Consider the following 17,401-nt stretch of genomic DNA (forward strand, 5'->3'; position numbering starts at 1 on the left):
GCTTTCCAAAGTCTCATTCAGCTTCCCAAGCAGTGATTAACTCCTGTTGGTCAAGGTGGCCAGAGAGCAGAGAGAGATATTCCTTAACACGTGGCTGGGATCTGCATCCACTCTCATTCCTTCCCCAAAATCTTCTCTCTGTGACCATGCTGCTTTCCCAGATGCTGCCCCAAAGGTGACCAGTGGGTTGGTCTGGCTCTTCCCTGTCTTGATCAGTGGAGCAGTGAACACCTGCACCACGAATTCCTCCAGTCCCCAGGGTCTGAGGATTCAGCCCCAGTCATTCCCTGTGCTCACCTTGGGGCTGCTCCTGAAGGCTTTGTGTGGTTCCTGCTCTGCTTTGCTCATCACACTGCTCTGCCCCAGAGCTGCACTGATCTGCCTGGTTTGGAGTCTTGGCAGCCAGAACAACAACTGACTGTTTTCCAGCAAGGCTGCTTTCAGAGAACATTGCTGACCACATTCATTCAGTGCAATCAGGCTCATCATCTCAATTTCCAAAGCCCAGCTGAGCATTTAAGTAATAATAAGTGTTCCATCTTCCTAAATACATTGGTTAAGGCTCTGTTGGGGCTCTGCTTGGTGCAGCTCAGACCAGGAATGAATAACAGAGGAGTTTGCACTCTTGCCTCATGCCTCTGACACAGCCTGAAGCAAACAAAGCCAGTGGTAGTGCTGAGTATGAGGACTCACCTTGGGTCCTGGCTCCCCCTGCTCCCCTTGGGGTCCTCTTCTCCCAGGGCTGCCCTGCCAGTAGGACACAAAGCTGCTGTTATAAATAGCATAATCTTTATCACAATGTGACCAGGAGCCAGGGGACAATAGTGGGTGCACAGTGAAAGATGTTTCCCACCCCAGAAAGGTTGCAGCAAAAGAAGATAAGAAGAAAATTAATCAAGTCATCCTAATTGTGAAGTACCAATACTTAAAGGGGTCCTGCAGGAAAGTGAGAGAGGGTCTGTTCACCAGGGAGTGCTGTGGTAGGACAAAGGGCAATGGTTTCAAGCTGAAAGAGGGCAGGGTTAGGTTAGGCATTAGGAAGAAATTCTTTACTCTGTGGGTGGTGAGGCCCTGGCCCAGGGTTCCCAGAGAGGCTGTGGAAGCCCCATCCCTGGCAGGGTTCAAGGCTGGGTTGGATGGGGCTTTGGGCAACCTGGTCTAGTGGAGCTGTTCCTGCCCACGTCAGGGGGGTTGGAACTAGATGATCACTGAGGTTCCTTCCGACCCAAAGCATTCCGTGGTTCTATGATTCTATGATCCAGCAAATGTGGAAAATGGGAGAAGAGAGGACAGCACAGCCCCTCTGTGACAGGCGGTGGCTACCCTGCCCTCACCAACAGCAGGAAGTTTCAACCTGTTCAACCTCCTTCCTCCAACTCCCCCAGCAAATCCATGCCAACACAACATATAAACATGAGCAATACACTTGAGAAGAAAAAGAAGAGGAGCTGACATCTACAATCCCTTTGCAAATATGCTGGTTTTAATATCATCCTGGGGCGGGGGGGGAGACCTGGCATAGCTCTGCATCTACATAACTGCTGGATGGAGAGCAGAAACCAATCTCGTGGCATGAACCAGTATTGTGTGCACTTCTGACATCTTAATCTGAAAGTTTCCATTCTTGACTTAAAAAAACAATGGATTTGGATTAAGAAATACCGACTGGGAGCTTTGGGAAAGGCGCTTTCAGAAGCCATCTGGACCTGGTCAGAAACCCTCATTAAGGCCAGTGATAAACCCAAGGTGGGCCACAGTTTTGCTAACCAGAGTTTTAAATATAGCAACGAGTGCTCCTTGTAACTGCAGAAAATTACCAAGGGCTTCGTGGTGTGAGGATAAGGTTATGTGTCAGAGCTGTATTTGCTCTAATGCTCAGAGGACTCCTGCTCTTTAAAGAGTTGTACTGTGGAGATGTTTAAACCACAGGGCAATGCAAGCTGGTAATTATGCACTTAGGATATTGAAGCAAACTGTGAGAGTGGAGTGTGCTGTGTAATTAAACTTCCACTGGAATGAGCACATAGTAACTCTGCAACGAGGCACTCTTCCTTGCAAAGCATGGCTCTGAATCCACAGTGAACTCACAGTGATGAGGGAGGTAAGATGAAGTCTTTTCACCTGACCAACGAGGCCAGAGGGGGTTTTAGTGGTGTTTTCAAGGAGAAAAGCACCTGGACTGGTTGAACTGGGGTGCTCTGGACAGTTGTCAGGTTTCAGCTGCCACGTGCAAATAAAATGTTTCTGCCTAAACTTGCAAAATGTAAAATCTTTGATAGCTGCTTCCTAGTGTTTAACTGGAATATTTTCCTCCTGCAGTTTAAGCCCATGGGGATTCCTCTGCATCCATAATGGACAGGGCAAAATGTTGCATTTGCCCTTTATCCCTGCCCTTTATTAATGACTGTTACTGCTTCTAAGGCTGCCCCCTTGCCCTGATTCCTTTGGGGTTTTCTTGTAGGTTACATTCACTATAAAGAGATAGAAATGTGTGGTTTGGTCTTGGTTTGGTTTGGTTTTGTCATTTACAAGGAGTTTCAGAGCCATGATATCTCTGCAGGCACAAAGGGTTACCATCCTCCTCTGCAAGGTAGATTAAGGTGGAACAGGAGCTGCTCAGCCTTTCCTAGCCACAGCTGCTGCATTGCCAACTCCCTGTTTCCCTGTTCCACCAGCATCTGGAACCTCAAGAGCACCTCTCAGCCCTGCACTGGCACGAGGAGGACATCAAAGCTCCCTGAGACAGGATGAGAGGAGACAGACTCAAGTTGCACCATTGAGATTGGATATTGGGAAAAAAAAATCACCAAAAGGGTTGTCAGTGATTGGAACAGGCTGCCCAGGGGAGTGGTTGAGTCACCATCCCTGATGGCATTTAAAAGACGTGTAGATGTGGCACTTAGGGACACGGTTTAGTGCCAGACTTGTCAGTGCTGGGTTAATGGTTGGACTGGATGATCTTAAGGGTCCTTTCCAACACAAATGGTTCTGTGATTCCACAACCTCATGGAGCCCCAGGAGCACCATCCTTATGCCTGGTATGCCCAAACCACACGAAGCAGAAGCCAACATGCAATATACTGATTCCAAGGCACACATGGAAGGGTGAACTTACAGGGGGTCCTGGAGGTCCTGGCAAGCCTGGGCGGCCAGAAGTACATGAGCAGGCAGGAGCCAAGGTAGGGCAGGTCTCCTCATCCCTCTAAAACAGAAGCAAACCAAAGTGGCATGAGCAGCTGCATAACACAAGTTGGATGCTTCACAGGTAACATTTTTGGTTTCAAAATTCAGCTGGAGAAAAGCAGAAATTTTCTCTACTCTATTGATTTTTGTTGGTGAACAACTGAGTGCTTTATTTTTCTGTCAAACAAAAAGTTTAGACAAAGAAATATGAACAAGCCCTGCCTGAAATTTGCATAACACATACTGGAAGATAATTTCCTCTTCACTAGGGACAGCCCATGAAGCAACTTTCTGTGTTGAGAAGAAAACTTGAAAGGAAGAGCAGGGGGGTGTTGTGGCTTGGGGCTGAGGTGGCAGCAAAGCTGTAGGACTATCAGGGCTGCTGTCACAGATGAGTTTGTGACAGGAGGCATATACACTGCACTGGGATTTGGAGTTTTCTTTCCTTCTGAAGCAAACACATTTTTTTTTCACTTCACCAAGAAACACAGAAATGATTCTCAAGAGGAGGTGGTGGAGAGGAAAGGTTTCTCTCTTAAGTGTGTCAAAATCATTTGCAGTGCCACTTGAGTGCCATGGACTTGCTCCATCATCCCCAGCTTCATGTCAATTAGCAGAGTGGTCCCTCTTGTCTTACCAGTGCAGGGAGATCACAGCATCTGTCTTCCTCTGCCCCTACGCTGCTGCACGTGATCTGCAAAGACTGCAGCTGGAACTGTGGAGAGAAAAAGAGTTTCACAAGCAAGTGGCATTGGCACACACACAGAGAGTCCATGGATACCGAATGTCATGATGTTCAATGGCTAAAAATAACCTTCAGTGATGACTTGACAGGATTCCTCCATGAGGTTGCAACTATGATTGAGCCAAAAGAAGTCGTAACATGAAAAGTACTCCTGGTCACTGAGTGTTTTACAAGCCCTCAGGTCTCAGTGTTTTACTAAGCAAGGCAACAAGGAGTTTCACCCCTCCAAAAGCCCGGTGTCCAATTTACTCACAGTCCTGCAACAGCAGGCAGGTTCTCAAGTAATTGGGCTTCAGCATCACTACAATGTGAAAGGAAACTTTACTTTGATCCTCTTTAGGTGTGTGGAGATAAGAGCAAATGTGGTAGTAGCATTTCCCAAGACAGATGCAATCCCTTCCCAAGAACACCCAACCTGTCTGTCTCACCACTCCTTCACAACTGACACATCTTCCCCTTCCAATTAACAGAGGAGCCCATGCAGCACAAAGACAGACCAATATAACAAGGCAGAGATTTTTTTTTTCTTTCCTTGACACCATTTCTCATCTTTTTTTTCCCCTTCCACTCCACGCATTTAACAATGAGCAAGGTGTACAGCCATGGGACTGTGACAGGCAGCATACAGATAGAGATTAGCCTCGTAGATCAATTGGCATTTAAAGATATCCTAAATTAAATAATGTTCTGTGATAACCAGTAATGAGACACTCTGTCTTCTCAAGGGCAGCAGGGCTGCAGAAGACATGAGGCTTTGCTGGGCTTGATAAGCAATGAGAATAGGGACAGCACAAAGCTGCTCATTACTTACTGGATGTGTCTAGCTGAGCTGTTAGCAGGGAGAATCTGGGAGGAGTGAGGAAAGCAATGATTCCTGCCTTGCTGGCCACAGCCTTGTGATCAAATTGCCACCGAATTTATTTAGGACGTGAGTCAATACTGCTTGAATACCTCTGTCCCCTGGTTTCTTACCCAGCTGTCTCCATGTCATAGTTTCAGCTGGGAAAGAGTTAAATTTTCTTACTGGCAGCTGGATAGCATAGTGCTGGAGTTTGGGTTTAGGATGAGAATAACATTGATAACACACTGATATCTGAGTTTCAGCTTCTCACATGGGCCTGCCAAGGAGAAGGTGGGGAATGCACAAGAAGCTGGGAGGGGACACAGCTGACCCCAACTGACCGAAGGGACATTCCATACCATAAGACATCATGCTCCACATATAACTGGGGGTGGGCTGGGAGGTCCGTGGCTCAAGAACTACCTGAGCATTGGTTTCATGGGGTGCTGTGCATCACTTGTTTTGTGTATTCTTTTGTCCTTATTCTCTTCCTTTTCCATCCTATTAAACTCTTTATCTCAACTCACAAGTTTCTTTTCAGTCCTTTCCCCCATCCCACTTTGGGGGCAGGGGTGCAGTGCAGGGGAGTGAGCAACTGGCTGTGTAGTTTGGGTAGCTGCCTCCAGGATTAAACCACAGCCCCCCTTATCTCACAGGCAACTCCAATGGCCACTTTTCCCCTGGTACATCCCAGACTTCATTTACTCTCTGTACAGCTGGGAAGGTGTAGGGGACGAACTGTTTTTACTGCACTGCTTTGAGGCAAAGGAAGCTGTGAATCAAGGGACGTGCTGTTTTCCCCTGGACTCCTACCTCTAAATGCAGAGCCAAGGAATAAAAGCTTCACATAAGCCATGAATTATTTTCTACAGCCCCACCAGCACATTGTGAGTGATGAACCTGCCTCTTACTCTGCACATATTTTCACTCCTGTTTTGAGGAGTGAGCACTGTAGCACACTGCCAGGTGATGGCACAGATGGGTGGTTTTGCCCTTAGGACTGTGCACTGGGCTGTCACCGGGTATAACACCAAATCCACACTTCCCCTTGTCCTTTCCTCTTGTGGGGAGCAGCTCTCTGCAGTCCTGTGTGATGCAGTAAGGACATACCCACAGGACTGGTTTGTTAAGTAGAAGCAAAGAGCATCAATACTGAAGATTATTTTGCTCTCATTTGCATGCAGAGGTAAGCACAAACACGCTGCAGGCTGAGTATCCAGCCCTCTTGCCTTCAGCTACCCAGTGGGTAGCTACTCAGGGGTTGATGTGCACACCCTTCCCTTGCAGAAGCAATTCCCAAACCCTCCTGTCTGCTTTGGCATCTTAGTGCAGGATCTGTGCTCCTCTGGTCCCCAGATGATGCAGCCAGCTGAAGACACCTCTGGGACATGCTCACGCTACTGCCTCGGATCACAGACCTCAGACAGAGGTAGGTGAGGGGCAGAAACACCACACTAGGAAAGCTCATTAAAATCACAGAGCTCAGCTGGATCAGGACACAGACATGCGTCACAGCAGCATTTGGAAGCATTCCGGGTGAGAATGATGCGAGGTGGCACTCCTCCCCATCTGCCCACCTCAGCCAGCTCCAAATTTAAGCCTTCTCACTCACAGAACCACAGAATCAGAGGGGTTGGAAAGGGACCTCCAGAGCTCATGGGGTCCAACCCCCTGCCAAAGCAGCTCCCCAGCTCATATTGCACAGGGCGGCGTCCAGACGGGGCTGGAATCTCTCCAGAGATGGAGACTCCACACCCCCTGGGCAGCCTGTCCCAGGGCTCCCTCACCCTCACTGGGGAAAAGTGCTTCCTCTGCTCTAACTTGCAGCCATTGCCCCTTGTCCTGTCCCCACAGACACTGACAAGGGGCTGCCCATTTCCCCCTGCATCCCATCCTTCAGATACTGATAAACATTAATAAGGTCCCCCCTGAGTCTTCTTCTCTCCAGGCTGAACAGCCCCAGCTCACTCAGCCTTTCCTCACAGGGGCAGCACACACCACAGGGAACTCACCGATGCAGACCCACTCCTGGGTCCTCTGGTCCTGGTCACTTTTCCCAGCATGATGAAGCCAGCAGTGGAGATGCTGCCGACAGTGTTGATAGGTTTCTCTGCTATTTTCTTACAGTCCAGATAGAGTTTGATCTTGAAGTGGCTCACAGCTACGTGCACCTGGGTGGCAGGGGGAAAGAGGCATGTTGGAGCTCTGTGATGAGATGGGGGAGTCTTTTAAAGACAATAATACCTTCTGCCCAATTCCCAGGCTGCTGCTGTCACTGGTGCTGTGGTTTTAATGAGCAACCAGATCAAGGGGGCTTAGGAGTCAGTGTCAGTATACACTGTGTCTGCTGTGCAATGCTGCACTTTTCCCTGATCCCCTCATCTTTCCTTGGGTGAAGCCCTTCTGAAGTTTTAGTATTAAATAATTCCATTTTCAGAACTAGCTGAATAATGAAACTGCCTACTGATACTGAGAGAAAGTGTTCTCTTGGAATACTTTGGACAGGGATGTCCAAAAGATCCTGTTATGACTGGAAAAGTGGCCTTCTCACAAGGCTGGATTTATTTTTTCCAGCACTAAAGGGTCCCTAAAATCCCAAATTAAAAATCAAAACAAAATAAAGTTTGATTAATCAATTCTTCCTGATTATTAAATCCTAAAACCTCCTCAAGCTTTGGAGCTTCTGGGGGGAGAAGGAAAAAAAATCAATATGTGGAAATCGCGTTTTTAACACGGGATGAACCTTAATTCTTTACAACCAAACCCCTCAGCATATCAAAGGGGTTTGCCAGTTCCCTAGTGATCTGGATGCAAAGCACTTGTATAATCACTCCTCCCTTTGAACAATACACATTGATGGCGTAATACTCTCCAACTGCAGTGAGACTGTGAGCCACATTTCTCCCTCTCTTGATAAGGACCTTGTGAAAGCTCCCATAGAAGATCTTCTTCACTTCCTGCTGGTCAAAGGAGACTTCCTGTAAATCAGCCTTGTAGTCATGATTGAAATAGGTCAAGGATTTCTTACTGGCTACAAGGAAAATAGGACAAATCACAGCTTAGAATTAAAAGATAAATTGTTTCACCCACAAAATGAACAATAGTAAATAAGTAGGCTTGAACATGGTGAAACTATGGACTAGGTTATAATAGAATCACAAAATCACAAGCGTGGAAAAGACCCTTAAGATCATCAAGTCCAATCATTCCCGTCCCAAGCTAAACCATATCCCTCATCTACCCTTTTTCTAAACACATCCAGGGATGGTGACTCAACCCCCTTCCTAGGCAGCCTGTTCCAGGCCCCAACAACTCTTTCAGATAAGAACTTTATCCCAACATCTGCTCTGACCCTGCCCTGGGGCAGCTTGAGGCCATTTCCCCTTGTCCCATCTCCTGTCCCCTGGCTGAAGAGACCATCGACCACCTCTCTACAACCTCCCTTCAGGTAGTTGTAGGTGGTGATAAGGTCTCCTCTCAGCCTCCTCTTCTCCAGGCTCAAATATATTGGAAGTATTTAGAAATACTTCCAAACAGTGGAAAGAAGCATGTAAAAATAAAGAATATGTTGCAAGAAGAATAAAAGTGAAAATATGTCTTTTAATTGCAGCAGGAGCTACTTAAAATGCAAGGCTGGCAGCAACTACAAACCTTCCAAACATGCTGCTGTATAACAAGGACATTAAAACATGAAAACTTTCCAAGTGAATGCCAAAGTGTGCTCTGCTGCTTGCAGGAATGGTGTATGCAAATGCCTGAATTTAACATATTCAAGAAGAAACCTTACGGTCGAGGTTAATGCCAAGGAGGGGCTGGAAGTCCTCGTCTGTTATCTGCCACACAGCGAAGGGCTCCTTGGGGGTCTCGGGCAGGAGGCGCAGGAGGATGCTGATGGTGTGCTCAGGTGGGATTGCAAAGAGGTGGACGTCACTGGAATGAGACAAGCAGGGCAAATGTCAGTGGCTTAAAGCAGTGAGAGTTAGCAGGCAACATCCTATGGACAGGGCTCATCCATTGTGTTACTCGGGCAGGGTGGTCTGGAAAAGCTTCATCCAGGGGGGTTGAATGTGATATGTTGTAAGGGAGCCTGGCCCTTATTTTGTGCATCCCTCTCAGGCTGTTGGAGCCTGTGCTGAGTGATGAGGCATCAAGGACCTTCCCCGTGCTATGGTGGAGACCAGGGAGGAGCAGTCAGTGTCAGTCCATCACTGCCAGGGCTGCCTGGGGAGTGCCAAGACACAGCAAGTGCAGCCTTAATGCTTTTCCACAGAGAGCCCAGCAGTAGCTTACAAAACATCCACGCCAGGCTCCAAAACACTCCCCCAAGACCCCTCTTCAAGAAGTGGGAAGGAACATCATGCAGCATGGGGTAAATCTTGGTCTTGGCAGAAATCAGTGCAAGTGCCTTCCAGGGCCAAGCATAGAGCCCAAAAAGCCCCCCCACCCCAGTTCCCACATCCCAGGTGCAAAATTTGGGCTCTGGAGCTCCTTGATCACGCAGCGATGCCCGTCAGCAGCTGCTGGCACAACCCATCTCCCTCTGCAGCAGCTGCCAAACCTGTCAGCACCCACTGGGCAGGAGCAGCAGCGAGAGGATACGAGGCAACGAGGAAGGTCAAATTGGCTATGCCTGAAATACAGCGGCAATCTGAAACAGGACACATTTGCATGGGCATATACACAACTCATCAAGCATCTTTTCAGGACTGATTCATAAGTAATGCCAGGTTCTTATCTCTCTCTCTGTGTTTCTGAAGGAGTAATGTCCTTGGAAAGGCATAGTACCAGCTGAACAAGAGGATTCGCCCATCGTTTCCCAAGTATTTAGACCAAAATGTTCTGTGAATATTCCCCACTCTGTTTACTGCAAGAAGCTTTGCTTCTTTAACTAAGATTAAACTGAGACAGTTCCTCAGTAATTAGGTTTTAAATAAAGTAGCATTGAATGTCAGGAGTCGGATCATTCCGGATTTATAATCGTAAAAAATGAATGAGGTCACGGGAGCTGCCTGGCCCACCTGGGACCCTGCAGAGAAGCCTCACATGCAACGGAACAGGGTCAAGTCAGTGGTTATTCCCTGTCATCAAAAAAGACCAAGCTGCAGAGAGCGTATTTTCAAAAACAAAGACCTGTCTCCAAACCAGAGATGCTGGGAAAAGGGATTGAAGATGAAGATGAACTGCCATCACTGAAGCCTACATGGCTGTGGACACAATGCCTGAAGAATTACAGAGCATCCACACGTGACATGATCCTTATGTCCATCACAGCAATTATCACTGCTGGAAAAAGTGATTTTGTACAAAGTAGAAACCTCACTGGGAAAATGTCTGGCTGCACAACAACCTGTACTGAACATCTCTGTTGTGTCCCCTTAACTTCTGTGTGACATTCCACACCCATCTCAACAAAACTCAGGGGGTAATTTTTTTTAGTATGTTAAGGATAAATCCTCTGGCACTCTTTCCAGTCTACCTATGGTGTGATTTAGCTCATCAGCTTTAGCATTTCATTCTGAAGTTGCCAGCGGGGGCTGCATCATTCATCCACAAATCAGTGACCTTCGTTTGCTGTGAGTGCAGCTCATGTCTACGCATGAGACCAGTGGTGAGCACGAAGCCAGGCTCCCACCTGGTCCTCTGGGTGAGCTGTGTGTCTCTGAACAAGGTGAAGGTTCGGGAACCGCTGAACACGAATGGCTCCATGGCTACGCCTTTAATGGAGGCATATTCCTTCTCCACTAAGCCAAAAGCTTCCATCATATCAAACCCTGCGACAGACAAAGAAAAATAGAAAAAGAAGTGGTTAGAAGAGAGCACAAAGAAAAGTAAGCATGATGGCAGAGTGGGTAGAATTAGCCTCTAGCTAGCATGGAGAAGGGAACAGGAGAAAACGCCATAGCAACACAGACATCAAGGCTGTGCAAACCTGGAGTGTGCACCACAAGTGGCAGCCAAGGAAAATAGTTTGTGTCTCTATTCTCTGCACACCTTTGCTGTAAACAACTCTAGGAGAAGAGCAGAGTGGAGGTGGAGGCTCTCACAATTGTGCTTTCAAATCTCCAGGATGGAAAACAAATGAGAAAGGAGTTACTCCAACAATTTCTCCTCAGCTAGATGCAGAAATACTATCTTCAAAAGGCATGGAAGCAGTCCGGTAATTGCTAGCATGGAGAGACAGTTATTTCTGCTCTGAAATGCCTTATATGTAAAAGCCAGAAAAATTACGAAAGAACTTTAAAATCTGGGCATTTCTGTTTCTCTATTTTATCATGAGACCCCCGGGGGTGATCTGCCTTATGCAGCCTACAGAGATTCTCCTCTGACATCTTTGACCACCTCCTGGGCTCATGCAGTTCCACCCCTCTCTCCCAGCTCATCATTAAAGCTCCAATTCATTTTCATATTTCAGTTTTCTAGTTTTCTATTCAGCAAGACAAGATCTTGCAACTGGGATTCTTTTTTTTTTCCTTCTTCTTCTTTTTTGGGGTTATCTGAGTCTGCAGCAGGCTGGGATGAAGCAGATAGCTCGTTCTTTAGCAAATGGAAAGGCTACAACTTCATTATGACACAGTTCTTTCAGCCTGTACTCCCTCAGCCCTTCACCACTTACAGCTTTCTGCAGTTTCTTGGCTTGAGTTATTTTGCCTGGGGGTTGGTCCAGGGTGCTTTTTTTTTATTAATTTCCCATGTTCCAAAAGTACTAGGGAGTTTGCCAAAAGAAATTACCTACTTGAGAGTCATTTATCTCTGGATAAAGGCACTGGAACTGACTTTAAAACACGCAGGAAATATTATAAAGACTGAAAATAAAGCTTAAATCACAACTATATATGTGTTGCAATATGCTCATGTTACTATCTTACAGTTATGCTGCCCTGGTTTCAGCAAGGTGACAAGGAGAGGGGCTACTCCTGCCACCACCTCTGTTGAGGAGGAGAAGGAAAAGCCAACATTTGTTGCAGTTTTATGGTCTGATGGCTTTGGCTTCTGCATCCACAGACAGGGCAACAATGCTGAGAGCCTCCCAGGCACGGATGCACATCCCTGTGAGCTGCGAGGGGCAGGGGCGGGAGCTGAGCAGAGATAAACCCCTCAGCCATGGAGCAGAGCTGAGGACTGAATCCAGCTTCTCAGTCTTACTCAGTATCACAGAATTCTCTGGGAAGGAGGTGATACCACTTCATGAGCAAGACTAATCATAGAAACATAGAATGTCCTGAGTTGGAAGGGACCCATAAGGACCATTGAGTCCAACTCCTGGCTCCACACAGGCTCAGCCAAGGCAGAGCATGGGACTGAGCACATCGTCCGGATGCTTCTTGACCTCAGCCAAGCTCAGGGCTGTGACCACTTCCCTGGGGAGCCTGTTCCAATGCCTGACCATCCCCTCAGTAAAGAACCTCTTCCTAACATCCAACCTCATTGTTTTCTAAGTAGCAAATACATACAGCAGCCCCAACAGCATGAGTTGAGCTGATGGCACCCACAGCAGAAAGGGGAACTTGCTCCCTGAGCGAAGTCCGTAGAGCCTGACATACCTCCTCTGGAGGATGTGAAGGTGGTCTCAGTGACAGGCTGAGAGTTTTTCTTAAGGAGCCTATATGAGTTAGGAATTGAAATCCTCTTGAAATTCAACAGCCATTTGAAGCCCAGCTTCCTTAAGGCCAGCAAAAATCCCAACATTGGCCACTAACCACTGAGAGCACGGGCTGATGAAACAGCAGGGGCAATACCAATTCAGTGAGTGCACAGTTCTACCCAATAAAGAATATTTTCCCATTTCAGTTCTCAGACTTCTCCCCTTTCCCTCAGAACAGGGAAACAGTTTCCCTCCTGCTCAGCTGCATCCTTCTTGGAAGAGCAGAGAACGTAGTGTTCTCACATTCACAGCCCAGCACCAATGGGGCTTGATGTCCTACTGTACCTCGGACAGAGCCTTCAGTAGACCTGATGGTGGGACAGGCTGTGGAAAGAAAATAAAAGAGAAAGAATATTAAGGGGTGTGGGGGGAAAAGACAGTAGGGAATTGTGGAATCAAAAAGAACACAGCTCCTCCAGGCAGAGCAATGGAAAACACAGCAAAACTTAGAATATTCTAGAGCTTACTTCAGAGACTGGCCTTTAACCTTGTTTTTATATATGTATGGAGAAAGAATTTATGTTTATGCAAACATAAAGGTCATCCCTTGGCTTGCCCATCATAAAAATAAAAATACTGTCTCATCATCAAATATCCTTATGATAATTTTCTTTTCACTAACTCACCTGGCACCTCATAATATGAAATACAAGGGTGTATCATGTTCTGCAAGTTTCTCCTTAAAAACAGACATCAAAACAAACCACTAATATATTTCTTGAACCACCAATATTTTTTTAATATATTTTTATTTGCAAAATAAAGATACCTGCAGTTCCAAATTTTGACCTGAAACTCAAACTCACACAGCAAAACTCTGTGTCCCAACGTGACAGTTTGGCTTCTGAACTCTTGAGAGAAACAAGTTTTGACAAAGTTTAGCAGCTTGCCTTTCAGAAATTCCCTTGATGAATCCTCCAAGATGCCACAGGACAGAAAGCAGAAGCAGAGGGGAAAAGATAGGGATGTGAGGCTGGAACATGAGCCAGCAGGTTATGAGCACTCCCCACTTAAAAGGCCCAGGTAAGGGGGTGTTTAGAAACCAGCAAACAAATATGACTTTCAATTATCTGCTGCCATGTAAATCCCAGGCTGTAGATGCCAGATGGAGCTGGGACAAAGGGAATGCTTGACGCAGAATGAGAACCGTCCCTGAGAATCAAGGACACTTGACATGATGGGCTGTTTCATAAATGCTTTTCTAGGTCATGGATATAATAGAATCTAGCAGGTCATTATACTAAGGCTTCATTAGAGCCTTGCTATTGCCATTCTTGCATCAATGTCATTTCACTCCCCACCAGAAAAGCTGGGATTCCAGTTGTCCATACCTAACCTTTACAAAAGCTGCAAAGATCTTAAAGAGGGTGACTTACCCTCCCAAGGCATCTGGGATTCCTAAGCCTGTAGGTGTTTTAATGCCATTCTTCATGAGCATCACATACATCAAAGAAATGGCACCTAAACCTGTGACTTTGCTGGTCATGGGACTGCTGAAGCCAGGAGTTAAAACACAAAGACTTACAAGCTGTCATGACCTCTGTTATTCAACCTACTCCACCGTTTTACACATACATACCATAACTCCTCTAGAATTTGGTATGAAACTACTGAAGGATCTATGGAAATCAGTTAACAAATCAGCTACTGGAACTTGAGCCTCAAAACCACCTCTTTGAGCTTGACCAGCCCCTGGTTGTGGAGCAATGTCCTCCATCCTGGATGATCTGACTTATGTCTACAAGCTATAGATCGCTCTTTCCCTTCTCCTTCCAGAAACCAAGCAGCTTTCTGAATGCAAAGCATTGCTCAGAATTGAAGCATGATGAAGCAAATAAAATAAAGTAAAATAATATAAAATGAAATGAAATAAATCCCTCCAAAGTCATATAAGCAAGCTATAAACCTGCCCATTTACCAGGCATCCAGCTTTCTTGCTTGGGAGTCAGGGAGCCCTTCCTAACCCTTGCCCAGACCCTACAGTCCCTCTTGCTGACATACCTGGCAATCCTCACCTCCTTCCCAGGCTGAAGGTACTCGGATTGCTCACAGCTCTTTGATCTGGCAATGCTCAGCTTAGACAAAGCATTATCAGAGTCAGGGAAGGATCCCTGACAGTATGACAGTGGCAGTATGAACTTCTGCTTTGAAGATTTTTTCCTAGACTTTCCAGCCAAGGATTCCTGCTGTTTTGTTGTTCTCTTTGTTTTCTGTTTTTCTCCCAAAGTCCCAGCCAAGTGTAGGTATTCACTGTATAATGAATAATCACTCCTGCAACGTTAGACCATTTCTCTCAGTGATTTGGTCACACATCAATATTTGTGTCTTCTATTGCACATCCAACAATTTTCTCAGCTTTATTACATATCCTCTCCACTTGTTAAACAAAGTTACTTCATATAACATACCAAATTTAATATTTTCCCTATTGCCTTTTCAGCTAGCACAGCCAAGCAGCCTTATTAAATTCCAGAAGGTGCCTCATCACCCTTATGGGAAGATTGTTTTCTACTTGAAAGTTCACAGAACTTTTTCACTGTGGTCTGAACACACTGTAAATTTCCTCAATAAGACACTTGCAAACTCAGCCTGAAATGTTCTTTGTTGAGTACAGACTAAGCTTTTTCATCTAATCTGCCTTATTTTTACTTTGCAGCTTCCCTCAATACATTTCAAAATTGAAGCTTTGTTTAGAACTATTTCAGACAGGAAAAGGCCCTACTGCCACAATATCTGCCTTGTAATATTTGCTTCTTAATAAGATTTTATAGCCCTGTTAATTCAACATTTTTCCTTAATCCATTTTATAGTTTGCTTTATATCAGCTATGAGAACATATGCTCATTAAATTTAATAAGGGACTTTACAGGGAAGTTTAATTTAAAACATGTCATCATTGCTCCGTTTTGGGCAAGTTGTGCAAAAATCCTCTAAAAAATCCTATCAGCCTCTTTATTAAGGGAGCCTGATTTTGACAAGTTCTGTGGTTTCTGGCTGTCCTTGGACAGTCCCCAAAGGCATCCTTCAAGAAATGACATACCCACTCCTGCCTGCCCTGCAGAGCCCACACCGTGCTATTTCTTACCAACCCCTCCCCCCCCCAAAAAAACCCCAAACCCAAGCTAAAAACTAAAGGCAGGATTGTATAGGATGTGATTTACCCTCTGTTTTAGATGGAACAAATCCTCGTATTGAAGGGAATTTAGACAACACAGGAGCTGAAAGACAAAACAATGACTGTATGAGCTGTTATTCAGGACCATGATCCCTGGCTTGAGACCCAGGTGGTCACCAGCCCCTCCCAGTCATCCTGGAATTGGAAATAACACACAGAATCCCAGGGGTTGGAAGGGACCTCCAGAGCTCATGGGGTCCCAACCCCCTGCCAAAGCAGCTCCCCAGCTCATATTGCACAGGGTGGCGTCCAGACGGGGCTGGAATCTCTCCAGAGATGGAGACTCCACACCCCCTGGGCAGCCTGTCCCAGGGCTCCCTCACCCTCACTGGGGAAAAGTTCTTCCCTATGTTGGTGTGGAACTTCCTATACTCTAACTTGCAGCCATTGCCCCTTGTCCTGTCCCCACAAACACTGGAAAGGGGCTGCCTGTTTCCCCCTGCATCCCATCCTTAAGATATTGATAAACATTAAGGTCCCCCCTGAGTCTTCTTCTCTCCAGGCTGAACAGCCCCAGCTCACTCAGCCTTTCCTCACAGGGGAGATGCTCCAGGCCCTTAATCACCTCTGTAGCCCACGCTGGACTCTCTCCAGGATATCCCTGTCTTTTTTATCCCAGGGAGCCCAGAACTGGACACAACACTCCAGGTGGGGCCTGACCAGGGCAGAGCAGAGGGAGAAAGGAGGAAGACAAGTTGGGGCAGAATTTTCCCTTTTTGATGCTAGTTGTCTACCCTGCTGAGCAAAACCCTGGCCTCAGCCACAGCCCAGCACTAACATGGACATCAGTGTCCCAGTGGAGGTTGGCTCAGGACTGATAGACAGGTTATGAGGAACACACAGATGCTGACTGCTATGCTTACCTGTCCGTCCCGTTGTGGTTGTGCTCTCGCTCTCTCCCGTGTAGTGGATGGCAGAAAGGACCACCTTGTAGGCTCGATCAGGCAGCAGCGACTGCAGTGTCACGCTGCTGCTTTTGCCAGAAGCCATGATCTACAGTGGGGTGGAAAAAAAGCCCAATGTTTGGGCAGGCTTCCCATTATCACTCTTGCTCATACCCCAGAGTTACACAGAAGGTTTCTAGTGGTGAGTCCTGGGACAGTGGGGCTCAGGGCAGCATCATCCCTGCATGGTTCAGGAAGCAAGCAGAGGCAGCCTGGCTATGCATTGCCATCAGACCAGCCCTGTACATTTTCCCAATGTAAAGTCCCCAGTATTCCCCATGCAAATGGGTTAGAAGTGCCTTATAACATGGTAACCAGCCTTGGTTTGAGTAGAAAACCTGGCATTTCAAAGGTTAACGTCCCAAAGTCAGAGGAGAAATAGGTGTATCCTCAACCCCTCTGGCTCTGAGGATTCCCCACCACAGATCAGGGAGAGAAGAAAGCTGTCACCTGCAAAGGAGCTGGAGACTTACTGTTTGCTGAGCACCTGGATCAGCAGCGGGGCTGTAGGTGATTTTGTAGTGCTGTACACGGCCATCGGGAGGGGTCCAGTGGACCTGGAGGCTGGTGGGGGTCTCGGAGTCAATGAAGAGGTTGGTGGGTGGGCTCCGAGAATCTGCAGCAGGGATTAAAGGCAAACTGCAGAAAAGGCAGGTAATAATGTTTATAGAAAGGCCTGGCAGCACTTGCTTCCAAGCCCATCTCTGAATACTTCTGTGCTGCTAACCAGTGCTTGGAGCAGAGGCAGTCACCTTGGGCATGAGAGAAAACAGGTTCTGGAGGGATGAGGAATGCCCAAGTACAACGCAATACAACTCAAGCAATTTGAAGCCTAGGACATAGTAAAATATCTCAGAAGGAGGGAAGAATC

At 46.7% G+C, this 17,401-nt stretch overlaps 1 protein-coding gene across 1 annotated transcript in view; it reads right to left on the bottom strand.

The window, feature by feature from the left end:
* The window catches only part of COL20A1 (collagen type XX alpha 1 chain), a gene marked incomplete at its 5' end in the record, with an annotated part of 49,655 nt that overhangs the window by 9,229 nt on the left and 23,025 nt on the right, over positions 1–17,401 (bottom strand). Inside the window, 11 exons of the mRNA XM_084271664.1 lie at positions 694–747; positions 3,116–3,202; positions 3,821–3,898; positions 6,782–6,940; positions 7,691–7,800; positions 8,557–8,699; positions 10,402–10,540; positions 12,697–12,735; positions 15,573–15,629; positions 16,450–16,579; positions 17,004–17,146. Of these exons, the coding sequence (XP_084127790.1) occupies positions 694–747; positions 3,116–3,202; positions 3,821–3,898; positions 6,782–6,940; positions 7,691–7,800; positions 8,557–8,699; positions 10,402–10,540; positions 12,697–12,735; positions 15,573–15,629; positions 16,450–16,579; positions 17,004–17,146 (1,139 nt within the window). The remainder of the gene's footprint in view (positions 1–693; positions 748–3,115; positions 3,203–3,820; positions 3,899–6,781; positions 6,941–7,690; positions 7,801–8,556; positions 8,700–10,401; positions 10,541–12,696; positions 12,736–15,572; positions 15,630–16,449; positions 16,580–17,003; positions 17,147–17,401) is intronic.

The sequence above is a fragment of the Gallinula chloropus genome (genome assembly GCF_964237585.1).
Source record: "Gallinula chloropus genome assembly, chromosome: 16".
Lineage (NCBI taxonomy): Eukaryota > Metazoa > Chordata > Aves > Gruiformes > Rallidae > Gallinula > Gallinula chloropus.